The sequence below is a fragment of the Belonocnema kinseyi genome, chromosome 4, assembly GCF_010883055.1.
Source record: "Belonocnema kinseyi isolate 2016_QV_RU_SX_M_011 chromosome 4, B_treatae_v1, whole genome shotgun sequence".
Lineage (NCBI taxonomy): Eukaryota > Metazoa > Arthropoda > Insecta > Hymenoptera > Cynipidae > Belonocnema > Belonocnema kinseyi.
The window spans coordinates 72774085-72800744 of record NC_046660.1 but is presented as its reverse complement, the minus strand read 5'-3'; the positions used below and the strand labels follow the sequence as shown (position 1 = coordinate 72800744).

The 26660-nt window shown below is 26.9% G+C and overlaps 1 protein-coding gene across 2 annotated transcripts in view; it reads left to right on the top strand.

Moving 5' to 3' along the window:
* Nucleotides 1–26660, top strand: part of LOC117170582 (phosphatidylinositol 3-kinase regulatory subunit alpha) — a 175553-nt gene that overhangs the window by 9681 nt on the left and 139212 nt on the right. For both annotated transcript variants that reach the window (XM_033357437.1, XM_033357436.1), the window contains 2 exons: nucleotides 10764–10856; nucleotides 16021–16068. In XM_033357437.1, coding sequence (XP_033213328.1) covers nucleotides 10764–10856; nucleotides 16021–16068 — 141 coding nt within the window. The remainder of the gene's footprint in view (nucleotides 1–10763; nucleotides 10857–16020; nucleotides 16069–26660) is intronic.

The following is a 26660-nucleotide window of genomic DNA, read 5'->3' as shown; positions in this document are numbered from 1 at the left end:
TGAAAAATCTCTATCCCTTCCACACACCACTCCTTTCCCCTGCCGAGTGAGTCACGCCTACCCCGAAAGGGAAATGGCTTAATGGTGTAATAATAATAATAATAATAATAAAAATTCTGTTTTTCTTGTCAAAGATTAATTATTATTTTTAACTGAAAATTGTGCTGTTCCATTTTTGGTTGAAAGTTCATCTATTTTGTTGAAAATTGAACTATTTTGTGAAAAAATCACCTTTTTTGGTCGAAAATTAAACTGTTTTGTTGAAATTCGTCTTTTTGTATAGAAAATTCGAACTTTTCGATTGATAATGCAGCGCTTCGTAAAAAACTCGTATTTTTTGGCTGAAAGTTGAACTGCTTTGTGAAAAATTCATTTTATTGGTTTAAGATTCATCTCCGATTGAAAATCTATTTTTTTTTAATTCATATTTTGCAGTTGTCAATTTAAATGTTTTACAGAAAATATGTCTTTCGGCTTGAATGTTAAAAGTTTGGGTTAACTTTATTTTTTAACTTATTTTTTTTTTGAAATTGAACTATTTTGTTAAAACATATTTCTTGGACAAAAATTCCACACTTTTGTTGATGATTTTTTGTCCTCTTGGATAGAAAATTAAACTACTTTGTTAAAAGTTGAACTAGTTTGTGAAAAATTAACTTTATTAGTTGAACATTCATCTGTTTTAAAATTAATTTTTTTATTTAAAAAATTCTGTTTTCTTGTCAGAGATTAATTTTTTTAAACTGGAAATTCTACTGTTCCATATTTGTTTGAAAGTTAATTTATTTTGTTGAAAATTTCACTATTTTGTTGAAAATTTCACTATTTTGTTCAAAAGTCACCTTTTTTGTTCAAAAATTCAACTGTGTGGTTGAAATTCGTCATTTGCATAGAAAATTCGACCTTTTGGATTGATAATGCATCGGCTAGTAAAAAAAACTCATCTTTTTTGGTTGAAAGTTGAACTACTTCGTTAAAAATTCATTTTATTGGTTGAAGATACATTTCTAATTGAAAATCTCATTATTTTTGGAAAATTCATATTTTTCCGTTATAAATTTTAAATATTTAAATTTTTTACAGAAAATTCATCTTTTAGCTTGAATGTTAGAAATTTCCGTATTTTTTATATATATTTTTTAAACTTGAACTATTTTGTTGTCATCTTTCTTGGACAAAAATTTAACAGTTTTGTTGATAATTGTTTGTCTTTCTGGGTAGAAAATTCATCGTTTAGTATAAAAATCATATTTTTTGGTTAAAAATTAAACTACTTGGTTGAAAGTTGAACTAGTTTGTGAAAAATTAAATTTATTTCTTGAAGATTCATCTGTTCGTTTTAAAATTAATTTTTATATTTAAATAATTCTATTCTCTTGTCAAAGATTAATTTTTTTAAACTGGAAATTGTACTTTTCCATTTTTAGTTGAAAGTTCATCTATTTTGATGAAAATTTAACTATCTTGTTACAAAGTGACCTTTTTTGGTTGAAAATTTAACTGTTTTGTTCGAAATTCGTCTTTTTGGATAGAAAATTCGAACTTTTGGATTGAAAATTGATCGTTGTGTAGAAAAGTAATCTTTTTTGGTAAAAAAAAGACTGCTGATTGAAAGTTAAAGTGCTTTGTTAAAAAATAATTTTTTAGTTGAAGATTCATCTCTTTGGTAGAAAATTTAATTCTTTTCTTGAAAACGATTATTTTTGGCTTGAAAGTTCAACTGTTTTATAGAAAATTCTTCTTTTGGCCTAAAAGTTCCAAAATTTGTGTAAACCTTTTTTTCTTTCTGGTCAGAACTGAACTATTTTGTTAAAGTGTCATATTTTTTGGTTAAAAATTCAACTATTTTGTTAAAGATTTGTCTTTGGATAAAAAATTCATATTTTAGTAGAAAATTCATATTTTTGTTGAAAATTAAAGTACGTAACTGAAAGTTGAACTACTTTGTTAACAATTCATTTGTTTGGTTGAAAATTTACTCATTTTGGTGTAAATTTATTTTTTGTTGATTCTTTTTTTGAACTGAAAATTATACTATTCTGATTTTGGGTTGAAAATTCAACTGTTTCGTAGAAAATTGTCTTTTTTGACTTTTAAATTCAGCAATTTGGTGGAAATTGTATTTCTATCTTGCCTGGAAATTTTTTCATTGTTGCAAAATTCAACTCTTGTTATAAGTTCATCTTATTGTTAAAAAACCGTTTTTGTAGGTTGAAAATTCAACTATTTTCTTGCAAATTTAATTATTTTGTTGAATTTATTTTTTGGTCGAAAATTCAACTGTTGAGAATTCGTCTTTTTGGATTGAAAATTCATCTTTTTTTGGTAAAAAGAGTCATGTTTGAAATTTCATTTTTTTTGGTTGGAAGTTTTTACCATCTTAGAAGAATCGTATTTTTGGCCTAGAGATGGAACTATTTGGTTCAAAATGCAACTGTTTGATTGATAATTCATTTTTTTGCCAAAAACTCAATTTGTAGATTTAGAATTAATATTTTCTTTTGTTTGAAAATTCGACCATTAGGTTGAAAATTCATCTGTCTTCTAAAACGTTCGTCTTTTTGCCTGGACATTCAACTATTCGATTAAAAATTCAACTATTTTGTTGAAAATTTGTCTCCTTTGCTTGAAAATTACACGATTTGGTTGTGAATGCAACTGTTTGATTGAAAATAATTTTGATTTCCTTGAAAATTCATCTTCCTTCGTTGATAATTAATTTTGAAAATGTAATATACTTCGAAAGAAAATTTTGAAGCTGTTTAAGGATTTTGATTATTTCAAAAGATTTTAAGGTAATAAGCCAATTTTCTTCAGATTGCTGGGGAAATTGTCAATGGTTTTTTATTTTTAAAAAATAATTTCAACACAATATTAAAAAAGATTTCAAAACAAATACAATTTTTTATGATTAAATAACAATTGAGCATTTCTTTATAAAATATTCGAACAAGTTTAAAAGATATCTAGATGTTCTGAAAAGATTAATAAATAATTGAAAACTTCAAGATTTCAAAAAATTAAAAAACAAATTTTTGAAGATGTCAAACAAAAAATAGAAGCTTTTCATGAATTTTTAAAGGTTTTTAAACGAATAATTTTTTTTTTGATTACCATTCCTAGAAAAATTAATTTAAAGAGAATATTTTAAAAGATTTACAAAATAGTTTAAAAAGTAATCTGGAAGATTTTAAGTTCGTTTTTTTTAATTTTTCAGGATTTATTATAATTTTACCAAAATAATTTTAATCGTTTTAAAAGATTTTCAGAAGTTTTGAACAAATTCTAAATTATTTTATAATCTGAAATGATACCAAAAATGGAAAACACGTAATGTGAATTTTAGAAGATTTTGAAATAGAATTTTGAAGTCTTCTGAAGATTTTGAATTGTTTCAAGATAATAAAAAAATGTCCTAAGATATATTTTAACAGCTAATTTTTCAGTTTAAAAACAGTGTAATCTGTCAATTTTTAATGTTTTTAACCTAAAATAGATTAAAATTATATAATTTTAAAAATTTACCAATCTGTTGATTCATTTTTTCATGCAGTACATTGAAAATGATGGGATGGCTGAAAAATTCTGAAAAAGAGATTTACTTAATTAAAAAATTCCTGATTTGGAAAATTTCCGAACAATTTATAATATTTCCGAATTGGAAATTTCTCGACAGTTTCTAATATCGAATTTGAAAAGATTTCCGACAGAAATTGCCGAATTATAAAATATCCAAACTAGACAATTCCCGAATAATCTCGGGAGTTTTATGTTTCGGGATTTTTCATTCGCCCTAAAATGATGGCGTGGTTTTATATATTTTTGAATCCTTGCACTGTAAGATTGATAAAATACAACAAATTTGGATTTTGCAGTTGAATGGAATTTAATTTAAAATTATTCAATTGAAAAGTATCAGAAACTTTTACTTTATACGTGTAAATTATTCAGCGTTTGAATTATAAAATTTTTAAACTATAATTTGAAAAGTTTAAAACTGAAAAGCGTTCCACATTGAGTGTTGTAATTTGCAGTTCATTTTTTATGACTTTAAATGAATCAGTTTTAAGCTTCAAGTGTATTTTTAAAACTTCTAAACGATTTCAAGAGTATTTAATTAAAAATATTTCAGCGAATTTTAAAAGATTTTAAGGAATTTGATTTCAGTGGATTTTAAAGAATTTATTCTGGAGAATTTAGGTATTCTGTAGAGTTTCAAAGATTTGAAGAGATTTTAAATTAATTTTTGGAATTGACCGTGAATTATAATTAATTTATTCTTAATTCTTTAAAATTCTTTTTAATTGTTTTAATTCGATGGATTAAAAAAATTAAGTTTTTATTTTATTCGTCCTGATGATCAATAGTTGAAATTATTTGAAATATTTTAAGGTATTTTTTTAAATTCCTTGGCGTTTTCAAGAACTTTACAAAATTTCAAAAGATTTTGAGGTATTCGGCTATTTTAGGTTATTTTACAAGACTACAAAGAAAATTTTAATTGATTTCAGGAATTAAATGGGGTTTTAACGGATTTGAAATATTATAGGATACTTAAAAATGTTCCCATGCATTTTAAAGAGCTTTAAAAACTTTCAAGGGATTTCAAAAGATTTCAAAGGATTTTTAGATCCTAGGTAATTTTAAAACATTCCAATGATTTTTTAATTGACTTCAGTCACTTAAAAGGATGTTAAGGAGATAACATATTTGAGGGTATTTTAAAAGATTCCAAGACATTTTAAAAAGATCTAAACACTTCAGATGTTAGTAATTTTAAGATATTTTAATACTTTAATCAACTTCAAAGAATGTATTCACAAGTGTGGGATTTCTTAATATTTCGGAGATTTGAAGAGATTTTCCACTTTTTTGCAATTAATTTCGAATTGGCCCTGAATTCTTATTAATTTATCATAAATTCTTTTCAATTCTTCTAAATTCACTCAATTTTACTCAATTCAATTGATTTTTCAATGATTCTCTTTAATTCGAGATTGAGTTCAGTTTGAAGTATTTCAACTTTAAAATTTAAGAAATTTAAATTAGATTAAAATCCAAATTAAAAATCCTATTTAACGTCCAAGAATCGAATTGATGCATTATTTTAACTTTTCCTTAAATTGCTTTCCTTTCTCTCAAATTGTATTAAAATCAATGGATTTTTTCGAATTCAAAAATGTATTTGAATTCATTTTTACTCTTTTCAATTGTTTTATAGTTATTAGTCACTTTTTGGTTAGAAATTAATAGGGTTTCAAAGATTTTAAGAGATTTGCGAATATTTTGTGGAATTCACCATGGATTCTTACTAGTTTTCCCTAAATTCTTTTAAATTTTGTGAAATTCTTTTAAAGTTTTTAAACTCAATTTGTTTCTTCTAAATGTACTAAATTCTACTTAATGCAATTGATTTTTTCAAGTTTAAAAAGTTTTTATTTATCAACATTCTTTTGAATTTCCTTGAATTTATCTAAGCTCATTTCAATGTTACTAAATTCAATGAAGCTTTTTCACATCTTTAAATTGTTTAAAAATCATTTGATCTTTTTCATTCGCCTTGAATTTTTATGCATTTCATCGGATTCTTCGGATTTCCCTTAAATTACTCTAAATTCATTCCAATTTCATGGAAATCACTACAAAAAATCGGAATACTTTCTTTTCCAATTCATTTAAATTATTTTGGATTTAACGTGAATTGTTTTGAAGTTTTATGAATTTATTCTGAATATATAAAACATCAAAATAATTGGTTAAAAATTAAAATACCCGAGAAGAAGAGAGGAACTTGGTGTTTGAGATTCAAGAAATGATAGAGATAAAAATAGAACAAGAGATATGAAAAAGGTGGAGCAAAATCGATAAAACGATAAATCGCCTGTGATTATAAAGACTGTAAAGATCTTCTGGAAAATGAAAAGGAAATTAATTTTGATAAACACTTGAAAATAACGTGTAGATATATACTCAAGGCAAAAGGAATAAAATTAATTATGTAAAATCATATCTAAAAGAAGTGGTGTAATGATATTTTTCAAAAATCTCGTAATTATTGTTGTTGAACACCGGTTTGGCTTTTCATTATTTAAAGTTGTTTTAGATCTTGCATTTGAAATTTTTCAAATTTATTATACAAATAATATTTTTTTAATAGGAAAAATCGCAGAAAATATTATGGGAATTTACAAACATTTGCTTGTTAAAACTCTTGCGCCGTTGAGTTAAAACGATTGAATTATCTAATAAATTATTAAAAATGTAATGATTCATGTCTTTTATCAAAAATTTAACTTTTTGAAAAATTAGTTTTTTTAAATCTTTTAAATTGATCTTTTTAATCGAAAATTCAACTGTTTTGTCGAGAACTGGTCTTTTTTGTTCAAAATTCTTCTCTGATTGAAAATTATTTTTTTCAACTGAATTTTTAATTATTCAATTTTGGTTGAAAATTTATATTTATTAATTGAAAGTGCATTTATTTCCTTGAATATTAATCTTTTTTGGTTAAAAATTCAATCACTTGTGGAAAGTAGAACTGTTTGTTATGAATTAAATTTTGTTGGTTAAATATTCTTCTCTTCGTTAGAAAATTTAACTATTTGGATGAAAATTAGTTTTGCTGTTGATGAAAGATTTATCTTTTCAGTGAAAAATTATATTATTTGGTAGAAAACTCCTTTTTTTGTAGGAAATTCATCTCTTTGGTTGAAAAATTATTCATTTCACTCAAATTTGTTTGAAAATATTTTTATTTGGTTGAAATTTATATTTGTAGAAAAATAGTTCAACTCAACTGTTTTTGAATTAAGATAAACATATTTTTTCTTTAAAGCTGACAGTTGAACTACGATAAAAATTAATTATTTTCTTTCAAGAATCATTACTTTAAGTATGAATTTTCATTATTAATAGAAAATATTCTCCTTGCTTTTCTTTTCTTCTATTACTTTAGATTACAGATACTATGAAAATACAAAAGTTTTGTGATAATATTAGTTTTATGTTTTAATTTGAAAATTGCGTGAATAAAAATACAATCGCGTGTGCAGCGCGCGTGTTTGTTTTCTAGTAAACAAAAAAGAAGAGGGAAGATTTAGATCATTTAGAAATACATAAATTTGTTTAGCAATTGAAAAAAAGGATAAAACAAGTTAGAAGAGTAGCATTAAAAGAAAAGAAAAAATATTTATAACATATTAGGAGCAGGATGTGGAAAGAATTGTGGATGAAATTCTACAAGCTGCATGATGGAAGAACGAGAATGGGAAATTTAGATAAAAGAGAATACAGAAGAGATTAAAATATATAATATAGAATGATAATTTAGTGCTGAAGTTAGCATTGATGCACATATGTATTAAATTTAAAAATAAGTGAACACTTTTTAATTGAGATGCACAAAATTAAATAATTCAAAAATTGAATATTTCAATTTGATCGGCTGCAAAGTCAAAAGTTCTAACTTGAACAATTCAAGGTTAAATAATCAAAAATTTCAATGTTTATTTGACAGATTTCAAACTTAAACTATTTACGATTTGAATCAAATTTTAGAACAAAAATATTTTTTGGCTGAAACTATACACTTTAAGTTTGGTTGCAATGTAAAATATTGTAGGCATTCAAACTATTTTTAATTTGAATTTAATAGCATTGAAGAGTGTAGATTAAAATTGACTTTCAAAATATTAATTGTAGTAAGAACGAAATGACAAATCTTGTAAAGAAATATTAAATTATTAATAAATGAATTGAAAAAAAACATTGTAGCATGTGAACGTTTTTTACACTCGACTTTTCTTTATTGTTTATCAATTTTGGATAGTTTTAAATATTTAAAGAAAAAAAGTATCGAGATCTTTGAAATAGGTGAAATTTAATTAATTGTTACAAATGTTTGAAATTATCATTTAAGAAGTGTTATTCCACAGTAGAAACTGAATAAAAAAGTATTCTAAAAGAATTGAATAATTTGAAAACAGTGCATTTTATGAAGGTTTTTTTTATAACAGAAAATCGCTTTCTGTTATTAAGTTCATTAAAACGTTTTTGCACATGTATTTTCTTGATTGATTATTGCTTTTTTATAATTGTTGATTTTTTTAAATATTAAAAAAAACTATCGGGCCCTTTTTGAAATAAGTGAAATTAAATTTTGTTGTTTTATATACTTTAAATTATTATTTAGTGAGTATTATTTCACATCATTTATTATTCATGAAAAAGTGTTTGTTTTATAGAGGATTTTTTGTAGCAGCAAATTATATTTTGTCATTGAGCTTATTAAAGAATTTTTACACTCGACTTATCTTGATTATTTATTATTTTTGGACAGATTAAAAAGTGTTATATATTTGAAGAAAAAAAGTATGAAAGTTTGTCGTTTTTATTGTATTTGGACTATACAGACCTCTCAATCATCACACTATTAACACTGTTTTACACTTTTTTTTAATAATGACACTATTTTCCTACTATTTTTAAAAAAGTTACACTAAAGACACTATTTTCTCACGATTGTCTGATAATTCCAATATTTCTTTACGTTTTCTTAAAAGTTATTTGTCTCTGTGGCTGATGAGAGGCCGTCCAAATTAATGAATTATGAAGCCAAAAAAAAATGATTTTTGAATAAAACAGCTGAATTTGTCGCGTAACAATTACAAACAGACTAATAAGGATTAATTTTTAACCATGCAGTTACATTTATAACCAAAAAATTAATTTGTTTACGAAAAATACGAATTGTTAACGAAATACATATATTTCCTACCAAATAGTAAAATTTTAATCCAAGAGGATTAATTCTCTACTGAAAACACGAATTTTCGACAAAATACATGAATTCTCAGCCAAATAGTTCAAGTGTCTACTAAAAAAAGGACTTTTTAACCAAAATTCGAATAGTTACATTTTCAGTTAAAACCATTAATTTTAAAGCAAAAAAGAGAGAATTTTCAACAAAATAGTAAAGTTTTCAAACAAAGAAATTAATTTTGATCTAAAATACTGAATCTTCAACCAAGAACATTAATTTTTAATAAAATAGTTCCACCTGGAAATACTAATTTTCAAAAAAAATGTAATAGTTGATATTCAAACCGCAAAAGATTTTAAGTTTAAAAAAAGTTGAATATTACCAAAAATTTAATAGTAGACTTTTTAACAAGTAATAATGAACTTTAAACGAAAAATAGTTTGATTTTCTTATTGCGTTCTCTTAATTGAGTTGGAATTTAAATGGAAAAATGAGAAAAAGGGGAAAGATTTGAAAGCCTGCGACAAATAAATAGTAATTTTAATCATTTATAGGCTAAAGAAAAACATTTAAAATAAATATTGGAGTTCATTTTTAATACTGGACCAATTTTATGACACTATTTAAAAAAATGTTGATACTATTTACATTATTTTTATCTCTAAAGTGACTTCAAAGCCAGAATATATCCAAGATGTGTGGACCGAATTAGTCTTTTTTTAAATAAAATTGTAGGGGAGGGTTTTTGACGCCCAAAATAAAGTTCTTTTATCCCCATTAGAACTATCCATGTTTTATTTTATAAGAACTTGAAAAGATTGTATGGCTCGAAAATTTTATTTTTTATTACATAGATTTTTAAATATTTTTTTATTATATTAATTTTATTCTATATAATTATAATCTTAATCTCTCAAAGATTTTGAATTTACCTCTAAACTCTTATTAATCATCAGAAATGTGCTTTCTGTCAAGAAACATTGAGTTTTACAACTTTTAGATTGAGGATGGTTGAGACTCACCGTATCCTTATTTTTCTCCCTTTTCGTAACAAAAAAAATCACACTATTTTCCCTTTTTGCACTGTGATCCTTGAATTATTAGCATTAATAAAATAGTTGTGTAATCTTAACACATTTGTATTAAAATATTTGAAACTTGATCAAATTTATATTTCAATATTTAAAATTTAAAATTTTTAGGTTTATTATGTTTTTCATTCAGTCTTCAAATTCTTCAACTTTGAAAGACTTTCAGTTTAACCCTTAAAGGGCACACTTCCGTAAAATTACATAAGGAGCATAGTGGGTGTTTAAAACCCAAGGGTATTCAAACTTGTGCATTGTCGACGGTATTGGATAGTTTTTTACAGGAAAATCAATTAATAATGTTTAATCTATCTAGTTTAAGGGGGAAAAGGTTTCACAACATTTTTTTAAATTTAAAATAGTTAAAAAATCCTTTTTGGAAAAAAATTTAAAAAATGACTTCTTTCACTTTAAAATTCATGAATTTTTAATTTTTTGCTATTTTTAAATAAAATTTTACATGAATACTTCCGAGATATGGCGCTTCAAAAATAAAATTATAGTGTTCGCTCCAAAGAAGGTATTTATTTTAACAAATAAAAGCTTCAATTCAATGAAAAATGGAATACTGTACTTTGCGTCATTAAACGATTTTATTGATCTTAAACTGCGCATAAAAATGATAAAAGTCCAAATTATGTGAAAACGACATAGAAAAATAGGTTTTCATGTAATTTGTTGATCTGGTGCCATATGTTCGATTTTCTTGAATTTGGTACGTTTTGTTAATGCACAAATAAGTCGCTGGGTGTTTTACACCCAGTATGCCCTTTAAGGGTTAAAGTTGGTCATGCTTACAAAATAATATACTTTTAATTTGAAGTTTTTATTTTAATGAAATATACAACAATATAAATATTGCAAATGTGAATTTTGAGGCCTCCAATCTGCAACGTTTTTCTTTATTATTGCAGCTCATGTAAGTAAAGCCTCCACTTCAGGAAGAACTGAATACGACCATATCCTGGAAGATATTTACTTCGTCAGCCCCGTCCTCTGTGCTCACTGTAAGTTTTTATTTTTTTAATTTAATTATATTTCATTCATAATTTTAATCTCAGCAAATTTTTTTCATATGATAAGCCTCATAGTGAGTCATGTTTCCCACTTTTGTCAATATCTTCTGAAAGCGGTCCTTTTGTTAAACTAATTTTATCCTATTATTTTAATTTTTTCCTTATTTAGGATGGTGGTCACGGGGCCGGGAAACCGAGAATTTTTTTAGACCCATAAAAACCGATATTATAGGGAATTTTTAAGTGAACTGTAATTCGATTCAATTTTCGATCAAAATCCTTAAAGGATATAAAATAATGGTTAGCTTTAATTTGCACAGTAGCGCATACTACTGCATCCTTATTGTGAAAAATATCTGTAAAAATATTTATGGTGTAAGAAAAGCCAATATATTACATTTTATTTACAGATTGCTAAATTCGTCTTTTTGTCTTGAAAATTCAACCATTTGGACAAAATTTAACTATCTTGTTAAAAGTTCGCCTCCTTTGATTAGAAGTTCAATTATTTGGTTGAAAATTCAACTTTATTAGTTAAAAACTTACCTTTTTCGTAAGAAATCCCTCTTTTTAGTTTGATAAATCAATGCTCTTAGAAAAAATTTCGTCTTTTTGGCTTGAAAATTCAACAATGTATTTACCGGAAGATTCGTTTTCGTATATTGGAAATTATAATATTTGGTTTAAAATTCAATCATTTTGTTAAAGTTTCATTATTTTTGGCGGTCAGAAATTCAACTTTTTTGTTTGAAAATTCATTTTTGGATAAAAAATTCGTCCTTCTGGATTGAAAATTATTTTTTTATGACAGAAAAACGATCCTTTTTGGTACAAAATTAATCTTTCTTTGTTGAAAATGACCTTTTATTCTGAAAATGTTCTTTAAAAAAATGCGTCCTTTTGGCTCGAAAGATCAATTGTTTTGTTACAAATTCGTCCATTTTTATTGAAGGTTCTGCTATTTAGTTTGTAGATGCAACTTTTCCAACTAACTTGGTTATTAATCTTCAACTGGAATAGTTAAATTTTAAATCAAAAAGAAGAATTTTCTACTAAAATGATCGATCTTTGATTGAAATAGTTAAATTTTTAGTAAACAAAATAATTTTCAACTAAAGAGCTCAATTTTAAATAAAATGATGGAATATTCAATCCGAATAGTTTAGTTTTGTTTTTCAACAAACAAAAAAGTAATAAAAAATAGTTGCATTTTCAAAGTTATGATTTTTTGAACCAAAATTGTGTCTTTCTAGAATAATTAAATTTTCCCCAAAAAGAATAAATTTTAACTAAAAAAGATAACTTTTGAACTAAAAATGAAATAGTTAAATTTTTAATTTAGAGAAAAAAAATATTCAGCTAAACAAAAACTGATTTTAAAAAACGAATTTTCATGAAAATTTTTCTGTTTCAACTACAGAGTTAAAGTTTCAATTCTGCCGTCCAAACTAAAAAGATACATATGTGACATTTTTATTAAAAATGAGTTTTTAGTATCGTTGGATTCGTAAGAGAATGCTGCATCTGTGTTAATAAAATCTATTAATTATTCATATTTATTGCAAAAAGCGATTGTTTATAAATAAGCAAAATCGAAAAAGTTGAAAAATACAACAGAAAATAATACACAAAGCACTTTGCGTGTCTTAAAAGTTTTACAAGGAAGGCAATATCTCATCAGCATACCCATGAAAAAGAACCTAAAGAACTTTGTGTCTTTTTTGCGTTGTAAAAGTGACTGAGTGCGACGCGAATTGACAAACTAAAAGAATCGCCTGCCCTTACGTATATTTTAGCCTTGTAAATTAGCTCGGACTCTGATCGGAAATCCACGGGAAATAAGTCCCGGCTAAATTCGGCTATACACTAGCGACGATCGTACGGGTAAGTTGGGAACAGCCACTTACTACACAGTGTCCCTTACGTATGTTTTGATGTTGTATTTTGAGGCTGCGCTCGAGCTCTTCGACAAAGGCATCGTCCGCAAGTGATTGTGTTCTTTTTAGAAATTGTTTAAAAACACAATTTTTTATTGCAAAATATGAAAAAACACATTATTTTTACGCAAATAGCGTATATTAATTATCCAACATTTTATTCGATATTAAAGTTCTTTGGGAATGAAGTTTTTCTCGATTTTCTCAGTTCGAGTGAGATTGGACTTATGTATCTTTTAGTTTGTACGGCAGAATTATAATGGCGAATCTTCAGCCAAGAAAATTAATTTTTAACAAAACAGTTTAGCTTTCAACTGAGCAATTGAATTTTTATTCCAAAAAGATTAATTCTGAACGAAAAATGTATTAGTTGATATTTCAACCAAAAAAGATCTTAATTTTTTAATTAAAAACAGTTGAATTTAATCAAAAAGACGAATTTTCAACATGAGTTAAAATTTTAACCAAGAAGGTAAGTTATTGTCGACCACAAAAGAATGAATTTTCTAGCGGATTATTTAAACGATCAATTTTCAACAAGAAGAATGGAATACCTAGATAAATTTTTAATAAAAAATTAATTAATTTCAAATTTTAAAAAAAATTAACAGAATAGTTAAATACAATTATATAAAGCTACTTTTACAAATGAAGAATCATTTTTATTCAATTGTATATTATTACCGCATGTCACCGGGCACTGCAAAATCCCATTTAATTAACATGGGGAAATTGTGAATTTTAGAAAAATTCAACTCATGTTACAGGGTTTGATCGAAACAAGCCAAGTTTTTTAGGGATCCATGAGTAGTGTCTGCGAAATAAAACCATACCGGGAATTTTTTGAGACCGGGAAAAACCGGGAAATGACTGAATTTATTTTTTGACCGGGAATTTTTGTAAATATGTAGAAGAAAAATCTGTCAAAGTTCAATTTCAACCATTTTTTAAATAATTAGATTAAGTTTTATCTTTTTTAATTATGTCATTATTAAGAAATAAGCAGTTTTAATTTAAAAGTCTTAATCTTAAAAAAATGTGGACGTCTGACTGCAACTTTATAAACTATTTTCAACTATGTTTCAGTTAAAAATATTCAATTTTTGACCCATTCAATTTTACATATTTGAATTACGAAAATGATTAATTATTTAATGTTAAGCAATATTTAACTGTTTATTTAAGACATGTAAATTGAGACCAAATATTTAAAAGTGAAAAAATTTAAACTGTATTGTTTGACATAAAAAGCCTGGAATCGTTAAAATTTCGAAGAGCTTCTAAACTTTGAACGTTACAATTTTAATTGTTGAATTTTGATGTATAATTTACAAATGAAAATTTGTAGAAAAAATTTGAGTAATTTTAAGAGATATTTAGAAGTTTTAAAAAGATTGCAATTATTTCTTGAAAAAAAAAGATCCTACTCCTTCTTCACTCCATTGGGAATCGAACCACAAAACTTCTGATTTCCGGTCAGGTGCTTTTCCAATTAAGCTATTAGAGGGGTCAGAATAAGAACTCTTAATTCAAGAAAATAACGCTAATTTTTAGCTAGGTGTTAATGGTACAAGTAATTATTTAAAAATGAATCTGTTATATCATCGGTAAATGTTACTTTACCGACAGTAGACAACCCTCCAAACCATTAAGGCAGAAAACCCACAATATCGATCAAGTTAAGAATATTCATTAACAGAAAATACTTAACGTCTCAATCAGATTAGATGGAAAATAATTTTTTCAAATTAAAATTAAAATTATTTCTTGAAAAAAAAAGATCCAACTCCTTCACACCGCTGGGAATCGAACGTTAAGCATTTTCTGTTATTGAAGATTCTTAACTTGATCGATATTGTGGATTTTCTGCCTTCACGGTTTGGAGGGTTGTCTACTGTCGGTAAGGTAACATTCACTGATGATATAACAGAGTTATTTTAAAAAGATTCAAAATTATTATGCAATTTTTAAAAAGTTACCTTAAAATCTCCCAGGATCTTTTTTGACAATTTCGTAATTCCTTTAAAACTTTTTAAAATATTATTTTTAAATAATTTTTCAATATGAAAAATAATTTTTAATTTCCATAGGAATCTTAAGAAAATGTTTTTATTCTTTTGCAGCCTTTCACAATTCTTAAAAAGCTTCTATTTTTTTTTAAATCTGCAAAAATCATTTTATTTTAATTTAGGCTATTATATCAAGTTTGAAATTAATTTTTTTTTTAATCTTTTCAAAACTTAAGTATCTCTTCAAATTTCTCAAATTTGTCTACATATAGTAAATGTTCAATTGTTATTTAAACATAAACATTTTGAGGAAATTTCATAAATTTGAAGGATTTCCTCCAAGTTGTAGGAAAAATTGAATTAATTTTGACAGTTATTTAGAAGTTCTGAAAAAATTTCAAAAATAATTAAAACATTGTACAAACCTAAAACAAATGGTAGATTCCTAAAGATTTTAAAATAGAATGTTGAAGCTTCTTAAGGATTTTTAAACTAATTGAAATGAAAATAATAGATTTTCTAATTTAAGAAGTGTGCAGTTAAAAATTTCAATTTCTAATTTTCCCTAGCTTAGAATTCCTCAAAATGATATAATTTTGAAAATTTTCAAGATCACTGATTCAGTTTTTAATTTAGAGAATTAAAAACGTTAGCTTGGATTTAATTTTTTTTATATTGAAAAATGTTAGTACCATCCATTTTATGCGTGTAAATTATTGAGCATTTGAATGCAAAATTTTTGAATTAAAAACCTTTTAAACTTCAATTTTAAAAGTTAAACATTCAACAGTTCCACTTTAAGTTCATTCATTTGCAGCTCAGTTTTTATGACCTCAAATGGAAAAATTTTAAGCTTTATTGTTCGATTTTTAAACTAATTGACAGTGAAAAACGTTTGTGAACCGGGAAATTATTTTTTCGATTAAAAGGGCCACCCTGATTTTTTTTAAATTACAATAGGAGCATTTTATGGTGGTTGTCAAAATTTGTTCTTTGGATTCTTAGTTTTATTTTCAGGAATTCTAAACATTCGTTCGGGAATTTATCAGGAATTTGATAAGCATATATTTCGCTAGATACGTGTGTCTAACGAGTATAAAAAATGAGTCAAGCTGACGTCCAGCTAATTTGATAATGAATTGCATGAAATCCTGGAGGATAAATCTCAAGTTTATTATTTGTAAACATTCGCGTCTGCTTTTGTTACAGGCGAAGACTATATTTGGGGTACCGGTAAAGTCGGCTTCAAGTGTAAAGGTAAGAATAAATTTTTATCAAGATTGTCGATCGTTGGCAACACAGGCAGACAGCTTGACGTTATACCATGATTAATGTTTCCAAGATACTAAATAATTCACAGGCAATAGATGCCTCTGCTGTCTGGATTGCGATCAATCGTGTGCATAGAAAATAGATAAAGATTTCATATCATGTAAAGCAACTTGCAAACGTCTGTCTCACATCTAAATGTGTTTATCTCTTGATGATTAGACTTTTTTTTTCCTTGTCTCCTTGTAACATCTGCTGTCTCTCAAGGGTCTTTAGTTATATATTATCGCACGCAAATGGCTCCCGAATTACGTGCTAACGTCACTTGAGTTTGCACTGGAATTTGAGCTGGTTGTCTGGAAAAATTAGCCGTAAAGATGTCGCGATTTAAATAGAAAAAGATAAAAGGCGAGATTTGTGAGAACTGTGATAAAAACGTTCCTAATGCAAAGAGTTGCAGTGGAAACTCATATATCTTTGATAAATTATGCACACTTTCGAGATGAATGAAAGTAATGTAAAATCTACTTGAATTTATGAAATTTCGAAAAAATTAAAACTTAGATTCTTGTACTCCCCTGTTGAATCTAAAATAGTTTCAATTGGATGAGTTCCAAATTCTGATGTTTCGGATTCTGAAACTTTGAAGCGTGAGATTCAGAATTTCACTTTTGTAGCTATATTGATTCTTATGAAAGAATCGTTAAATTTCCTATGTTTTAGTATTTTGAAGTTTGCAGGTGCTTTCATGTTATAGCAGATTGTATAATTCCCGTTTATTTAGCGATGCTAAGACTTGACATTGTTATTATTTCAATTGACATATGAAGATCGTTGTTAAAATGCGAAAATATTGCGATGGGTAAGTCCATGATTCGCAAATATATATATAGTATTAATTATTTAAGGCATCTAATTTTGTCTATATATTTCTCGGTTATCATATTTAACTAACAAAGGCCTTCTACTTCATTGCATATCTCGTCACGTGTATCTCGTTCGTGCCAGATGTCGAGTAATCTAAATGACGCGATTTTTTATGGATAGGGAATATCGTGGGGCGTGAGACGCGACATAAATAAAAACCTAACTTATTTTCCTATACTTAATGATACTATCCTGCATGTCCTTTTGTAAATTGTGCATGGCCTTTTGACTTCCGACGTCCAGTGGCTCAAACTAATGGATTTTACAGCTTTACTGAAAATTAATATACTTTTGGAATGTTGCAAATCATCTTTCAGTTTTTTCGAAATTTCAGGCTTTACACTCTTTCGCAGCCCCCCCCCCCCCCCCCCCCCCCCCCCCCCCCCCCCCCCCCCCCCCCCCCCCCCCCCCCAAGCCCCCTTTTCTCGTTTCTGCGCTTGAATGCGAACTGAACTAATCGAATCCAAGAAGAAAATTTGGTTAAAAAGTCATATTTTATGATCGAGAATTTAACAGCTTTCTTGAACTTTCAGCTTTTTGGATAGAAAATTCGTCCTTTTGGAATGAAAATTCAGCTATTGAGTTGAAAATGCAACAGTTTTTGGTTAAATTTAATCATTTTTGTTTAAAAATGCTATCATTTGATTGGAGATTAATTTGTATTGAAAATTCAACTTTCTGGATTGAATATTAACTTTTTGGTTGAAAATTCAACTGTTTTATTAACAAATCATTTTGTTTGACCGAAAATTATACTCTTTGTTTTTACAATCCTATTTTTGAATGGAGATCTCGTTCTTTTGGGTTAAAAATCCATCATTATTGGTTCAAAATTAATTGTTATTACGTATTCCACTGGCTTCTGAAAAAATCATTTTTTCCATTTGAAAATTTAAGTCTTAATTAGAGAAAAATTTAACTCCTTTGCAGAATATTCGTCTTTTTAGGTAAAAAATTCTTTTTTATTCTTGTTAGAGAAATCAACTGCTTGGTTAAAAATGAACTTTTTGTAAATTACTGTTTTGTAGTAACTTAGTCTTTTTGGCTTGAAAATTCAACAATTTGATTGTATTTTTGTACTTTTACTAAGCCATTTAGGCCAGAAAAATTCTTTGAAAATTGATCTCGTTATTTAAAAATTTCACTATTCGGTTTTAAATACAACGTTTTGTCTCTCTTGGTTTAAAATTAATTTTTTTGTTGAAAATTCATCTTTACCAGTTTAAAAGTCAACTGTTTCATTTATTTATTTTTAAAATAAAATTCATCTTTGTTGGTTGAATGTTCACCTACTTTGTTCAAAATTAATTTATTTTGGTTGAAGATTCAATTATTTTGTTGGAAATTCATTTTCTTTGGCTGCATTCAACTATTTTTGATTTAATAGAAAACCCTTTTTTGGTTTAAATATCAACCATTACCTTTTTCGTTAAAAAATGTGTATTTTTTTGAATGAAAATTGATGTATTTTAATGTTAAATCGTCTTCTTTGGTAGAAAATTCCATTACACATGGCTGAAAGTTGAACTATTTTGTTGAAAATTAATTTTTTTTGTTGAAAATTCATCATTCAAGTTGAAAATTGATCTCTGGTTAAAAAATTAACTAATGCGGTTAATTTTCATAAAAAATTCATCTTTTTAACTGAAAATTTTACTATTCCATTTATGGTTTAAATATGATATGTATTCTGTTAAAAATTCATTTTATTGGTTGAAGATTCTTAATTTCAACTAAAAATTCATCTCTTTGGTTAAAAAATGACAAATTTGCTCAAAAAATGTTTTTCTGATTAAGTAATAATAAATTTAACTAAAAATTTCACTATTCCACTTTTGGTTGAAAATTGATATTTTTACATTCTCATCATTTATGATTGAGAAAGTATTAGAATTGTCGAAAATTTGACATCACACTTTTTCAACGGATCTCCACGTTTCAAGAACCCCTGAATCCGAAAATCAGGTTTTCACGATGGCGTATGTCTCTCTGTCTGTCCGTCAGTCCGCAAACACGATAACTCTAAAAAAAATGAACTGGTTTGTCAACCAGCCATTTTTGATAAAAATTCAAAAAGTGAGCGCATTTTGAAAATATTTGAGACCACTTTTTTTGAATTTGAAAATTCTATGCATGGATATTTATAGTATTAAAAAGAACAAACAATTTATCCTTATGACTTTTTTCGATAAAAAGAAAATTCTCAGAGTTATAGCGTTTTCAAATTTTTTTATTTAAACGAAAATCAAAATTTGAAGCCGAAAATCGCACGATATGAAAAAAAGTCAAGAGAAGAAAAACATTTCTTTTTGAAAGCCCTAAAAGATTATCGTAACCAATTTTTGGATTTTTTTCAAAAATCTAAAATTCAAATTTTGATTGCACAAAAAATAATGGAAAATTAAAAATTCCATTTTGTGGACAAACTATGTAGGATACGAAAAAAGGTGTATTAACAAAAATTGGTTATCCCAAAAAAGATCTACAATTTCGTTAAGAATCACTTCTTGATAGGATGCGTACTTTTTGTTTTATTCGTGAAAAATAACGCTGAAAAAAATAAAATTAAAAAAAAATGTGTGGAAAAACGACGAAAGTTACGAGAAAAAAATCCAATAAAACCTGTTTACAAATATCTGTCGGAAATCGAGCGCGCAGCGCGATTGCCACGATGAGAATTTGTACCTTAAAGCCTACAGAGCTTTGAGAAACTTAATCTTTGACTATACTTAATGAAGTAGACAATTCAGAATATGAAGACGCATATAAATACTGCCATCTAAAAGAGATCTTTTTGATTAAGTTTTTTTCAAGCATTCCAAATGCAAAGCATAAATATCCGAACGCGAAGCGCGAGATTCAACTGTCGCGCGCCCTAGGCGCGTTCAAACTTGCGACTATTTGTTTAAGTTTCATCTTTTGGGCGATAATTTAACTGTACTTAGTGGAAAGTTCAACTACTTTGTTAAAAATTCATTTTTTGTTTTTGAAGATTCATCATTTCAGTTGAAAATTCATCTCTTTGGTTGGAAAATTAACTTTTTTTTTTGAAAATTTGTTTTATATTGAATTTAATATGTTATACCTACAATAATTTTATTTAAAATAATTTATTACCCTATTTTCGTAAAAAATCACCTGATTTTCCATGGTTTGAGATCATTTTCGGCGGTGAAGTTTGGAACTTCATCAGCGACTTCCAAAATGTTCTATTTAAAATTTTTTATTATTCAGTCTTGTACGAAAAAAATAGATAAAATTTTATTTTATCTATCTGAGAATTAAACACTCAAAGAAATGTCTGGTTAAATATGCCCTTACTATTTTTTCTGGTTAAAGTAATCAGAATTCTGATTGTTTCAATGAGAATTTCTGATTAATTTAACCACAGTTCTGGTTGCTCTGACCAGAAAAAATAGTAAGGGCATATTTAACCAGAATTTTGGTTTAATTCAACCAGAAATTTGTTTGCATGAACGTTATTTTTCCGCAAGATTTGGGTCTTTCATGGGCCCAAAAGGCTTTCATGGAAAACTTTATATAGCGGGAAAGGAATTATATTTTATAAATATTTTTCTATGAATGCAAATAATTTTAAAATTGATTTTTTGGTAACTACCGTTTGTTCCATAGAAATTAGAAAACTCAGTTCGTAAGTTGGTTTAAATTTAAATGGCAATTCAGTGATGCATTTACCCTACATAATAGGATAAGTGATATGATCTTTTACAACGGAAATACGGTTTTATTCATGAGGTCCATCGAGATACGGTATCAGAAGTTTGACATACAATGCTTTCATAGCAGGCAAGTATTTTATATTATTTGGGAAAAGTTAAAATGTTGAAAGTCTAGATCAGATACTTGCAATTGGAACACACAACACAATGTGGCAGACATTTTGATATTGGAAAAACTGGTGCTTGACTTTTGTAAATAAACAAATATATGGGTGAAAATCAAAATGTTGGAGTTCTTCGATTTCAGCTCGAAATACATTTTTTTATTCATGTTAATTACAATAAGTATAAAGAAATTACTTGCGAGATGAAATTGGCCCTTATTTTATAATTATATGTGTTTTTCATTTAAAATGACAATTAGATCTGCTTGTACAATGATTATTTTATTAATTATTTTATCGCTATTTTAGTTCCTTTAAATAAAGTTTCTATTTGCACCGAAAAGAACCCTCAACTCGTATTGAAATTTCGGTAAAGTAGCCCTGACCTTGTATATAATATTTATTTTTGGTGAATAAGTTAAATGTCTTAATTATCCTAATGGTATATATTTTCGTAATATTTGTACGTTGGAAGTTAATTATACTAATTATAATAATCCATCAATTAGTTTCATATATTATGTTTGTGTATTATGATTACATGTTTAGAAATCATTTTCGTCATGTAAACCATTATAATAAAAATAAAATATTTCTTTAAATTTATTTGCAAATGTTTTAAAGTTATTTATTTCAAATAGCTTAGAAAATTGTCAATTAGTAATGAACTTAAATGTAGAAATTAAACATTTAAGTATATAATTACATATTTAATAGTCCAATGACATGATATTGCCAACTTTATGATTTTCACTCATATAGAAACTTTTAATGAAGTTCTTCATGATTTTTTTTTAATTCAACAATTTTTAGAGGATAGTCTGTTATAAAAATATAAAATCTTCCATGTTGACTGAGAGATCGGAAGTTCCTTCATTTATTATACCGTTACTTTTTATGTAACTAGGATTAAAAAAGATTTCCTCGTTTATTCTGACGTAGCTTTCCATAATCGTGCTGTAGTTTTTCTACTCTTTTGCTTTTGATTAAATTTTACGCTCGTGACTACGGTTATTAAAATGAATAATTACCATGCTAAATTAATTTTATAGATATAAGAAATTTACTTTTGGAAAAAATTTTGCAAAAGTGAGAGAATATCTATAAGCGGCTCTTCAAGTTACTGTCAAGGATAATTAATTAAAAATTTTTTAATTTTAAATTTTAATTGTTTTGTTCCGTATGTAAAAGATTCAAAGTAAAAAATGTTTTCAAGATCATTATTCTGGTATTTGAATATTAATCGTCAGGGAAAATGAAAAATTAGTCAAGGAAAAATGAAGAAATTTTTAAAATGCAGTTTTGCGTCCACGCTGATACAATATTGTTGTTAATAAGTTTTTTGTCTTTTATTTCTATTTTTATTTCTTCTTTGCAGTTTCTTTCACTTGACTATTATATGTTTAGTTAACATTTTTATTATTTTGATCAAAATTCAACAATGTTGTCAAAAAGTTATAATTTTTGTACAAAATTCACTTTTTGCTGAAAATGCATACATTTTCTGGTGTTAAAAATGCAACTGAAATATTTCTTGTTTGAAAATTGAACTGTTTTGTTCTATAATTACGTGTTATTTTTTTAAAAATTAATTTTTTTAGTAGAATTTGAACCAATTTTGTTGAAAATTTGTTTTTTTTTTATTTTTCATGAAGTTTCGTCTTTTTGGTTTACAAATTCGTCTGCATTAATGGAAATTAAACCACTTTGTTAAAACATCATTTTTTGTTGAAGATTCAACTGTATTATTGAAAATTCACCTTTACGGTTGAATATTTTTCTTTAGTTGAAAATTAATCTTGTGAACTGATAATTTAACTATTCTAGTTGAATTTTAGATTTCTCAAAAAAAAAATTTTTTCTATTTTTTATGAAAAATGTATCTTTTCCCTTTCTGGTTGAAAATTGATTTTTTTCTAGTTGAAAATTCAACTCTTTTGTTGAAAACCTTATATTTTTGGATTGAAAATGCTTCTATTTTGGTAGAAAATGAAATTTCTGTTGAAAATTTGTATTCAGGCGTTGAAAGTTCAAATGAAATCTTTCTTAGTTAAAAATTTAAGTATTTTTTTGAAATGTCATCTTTTTAGTTTAAAAATTTTAAACCGCTTTGTTAAAACATAATTTTTTGTTGAAGATTTAACTATTTGGTTGAAAATTTATCTCTATGGTTCAATTTTGTTTCTGGGTTGAAAATATTTGTAGTGAAATTTTAAAATTCTAAATATAACTCTCTTTTTGTTAGAGAACTAATCTTCTTAGTTTAAAATTTCCTGTTTTTTGTCAAAAGTGCATCTGCTTCGTTAAACATTAACTTTTTCGTTGAATATTCACATTTTCGGATTGAAAGTTTAAACGGTTTGCGGAAAATTCGTCTTTTGGCTGGAAAGTTAAACAATTTGGGTGCGCTTTTTTTCTTTCTGGTTGAAAATTAAACTATTTTGTTTAAACATTGTTTTTCGGTCTATGTATCTACTCATACATTTTTTCACTGTGAATTCATCTTTTTGTTGAAAATTCCGTCTGTTCTTGTAAGAATTTCGTCATTTTCGCTTAGAAATGTAACTATTTGGTTGAAGTTTAATTTTTTTTGGTTGAAAGTTTAACTAATTTGTTGAAAATTTGACTCTTTTGCTTTAAAGTGAACTATTTGGTTTTAAATTCAACTGTTTGATTAAAAATTAATTTTGTTTTAAAAAATTGTCTTCATTGTAGAAAGTTCAAGTATTGAGTTAAAAATTAAACTATTTTGTTCAACATTAAAGAACTTTGTTAATACAAAATATTATTTAGTTAAAAAATCAATTGTGTTATTGAACGTTCGTCTATTTGGACAGAAAATTCGTCCTTTAAATTCAAAATTCATTTTTATTGTAGAAAAGTCATTTTTTTTTATTGAAATCAATAATACATTTTTAAATATTGTTTTCTGAAATTCGTGTGTCCTATTCTGTTTATAAAAGAATCTATCTTAAAAATGCTATGAGAATAAAATGCTGGTTTCTGAATCTTAATAGCCAGGGAAAATAAAAAATTATTTAGAGAAAAGTCAGGGAATTTTGAAAATTAAGTTCTTCGGCCACCCTTCATTATCACATTGAAGCTTTAAAATAAAAACCAAATGAGCTCATCAAAGAATTGTTTCTCGCACAGAGAAACTGAGTACATCAATTACAATTCAAGTTTCGAACTTTATCTAAAAGATAAGTTTTATCTAAAAAAAGGTGAAGAAATCCTCCAACAGGAGTTCCAAAAGTTGAAAATTCGTCTTGAAACACAAAGCCAATCTTATATCAGTCTATTATTTCAACACATTAAAGTCATGAATGTTTCAAATACGGATTTGTGCGATATGAATTATTGCAAAATGTACTCCATCATTTCGCTGGCAGTACAAAAAAAAGAGATAACAAAGAGGCGCGGATACTACATACTTATAATTTTATCAAGATTGAAAAATGTTTCAGATCTCGATTTGCAGTTCTTACAGTATTTTCAAAAGATATTCTCGACACTATGAGCTATGACTTTTTTTCCTCTGTGAACAGAATGAGAGAAATTCTCGTGAAGGATACTAATGGCATAAAGCGATCACAGAGTGAAGAGACTTTTAAGTATTCCTGATTTGATGCTCTAAAAATGTGTATTTCCATCAAAATACTAAGGGAATTTTGAGCACAAATGTGTATTTTGAGTCGCTGACATTCCGTACTATCATTTTTGTTGAATTTTGAATCACGACGAAAATTGTGTACTTTTGTTCTTGAGAGTACATAGGAGCCGGCATCGAACCAACCGATAGTTCGTGCTAGCGCCGTTTGATGCGCCAGTGTAGCATAGTAACACGCGTACGAGTGGTTTTCAAATGGCGTGCTCTCGTCTCCCCTCTTCACCCTGCCTTGTCGTTCCAGTTCGACCGCACCGCCAGTTTCTTTTCTGAAACTCGCCCCTCCCTCTTTTCTCTCTCACTCCCTCTTTAATGTCCTCTCGGCTCCCCTCCTCGTTAGCTGTGCCATCGTATGACCCAGGGACGAAGATGGTGACGTCGATACCCGCACGCACGCCTTTCAAGAAAGAAAATTAATCTTATTTTGTTCTACTTTTCTTTTTTGTCACTTCCACCGAATACGTCTTTTTCATTTGCCCGGAAACCCACTCGAAAAAATCGCACATCTATTGTGAATTGTGAAAGATTAAAAATAGCCCTCGGGATTCCTCAGATCGCTTTATATCGCTCTATTTAAGATTTGGACAAATTTTCCGATGACCCAATTGAATATTCTAGCATGTTCATTAACCCCATCACCACCACGATATTTTCGGACAAAATGTTATAGGCTTTCTTCTGCAGTTATTTTAGCCCTGATTTTAGCATTGATTATTTCTCTGATAACTCCGTAGAGGGTGATATTATCTGGATTGTCAATTTGGAATTTACACTATTTATTGAATTTTTTATCTAGGAGTGACGTCATTTTAAATTTGAGAATGTTCCATATTTTAAGTGGAAATAGTCGATATTCAAAATAAGTCCCAGGGTTGTCACAGTCACTTTAAATCACTTTTTAGTTACTTTTTTAAAAATAAAGACACAATAGGCACTTTCTTAAAGAAAAAGTTTACTTTAGTCACTTCTTTAGTTAAATTAAAACAGATAAACTAAAGATTTCTGACTTCTATTGAATTTTTTTAAAAAAATTTGAATACCTTTGAATATTAACACGCAATCCGTTAAAATTCCTTTGAAATTCAATGGATCTATTTTGGATTTCCTTTTTTTTTATTCGCCCTGGAGACTTTTAAAAACGCCTTCAATTCTTATGGATTTTATCAGTCTTATTTTAAATGTTTTTAATTTATCTGCTATATCATCAGAGATTGTACCTTACCGACAGTAGATCAACCCTCCAAACCATTAAGGCAGAAAATCTACACAATATCGATCAAGTTAAGAATCTTCAATAATTTTTCAATAATTTAATCTTCAATAATAATTTCCATCTAGTCTTATTAAGGCGTTAAGCATTTTCTGTTATTGAAGATTCTTAACTTGATCGATATTGTGTAGATTTTCTGCCTTCACGGTTTGGAGGGTTGATCTACTGTCGGTAAGGTACAATCTCTGAAGATATAGCAGATAAATTTAAAAAATTTAAATAATTACTTGTACCATTAACCCCTAGCTAAAAATTAGCGTTATGTTCTTGAATTAGGAGTTCTTATTCTGATCCCTCTAATTGTATTCACTCCCATTTATCTGAATTTAATGGACTTTTCTTGGATTAAACATTTTTTGTTCCGTTCGCTTGGATTATTTTTAATTTATTTTAATTTCTTATGAATTTTATCGACCTTTCTTGAAGTTCCTTGAATTCTTCAAAATTCCCTCTAATTGTACTAAAATCAATGGAATATTGAGGAAATTCTTCAAAATTCCCTCCAATTTTACTGAAATCAATGGATTTGTTTCATTTTTTGCAGTTAATTTGAATTTATCTTGAATACACCCTGAACTCTCATTAATTGGATTTTTAAAAGTTTTTCTTTAAATTTAGCCTGAAGTGTTTAAAACTCCCTTTGAATTCTTCAGGCATATTATCAATTTCTTTTGAATTGTATTTCATTTATCTGAACTAATTCGAAATTTAATAAATTCAATGCGTGTTTTAAAAATTATTTTTGAATTGTTTTCAATTCACTTGATGTTTTTTTTTTTAATTGTGGGTCCGGATGCAATAAGGGCACATAAAATTTTTTCGTGCGAAAACGAAGTCCCCTGGAGGCTTTAGAAAAAATTTTCGAATTTTAA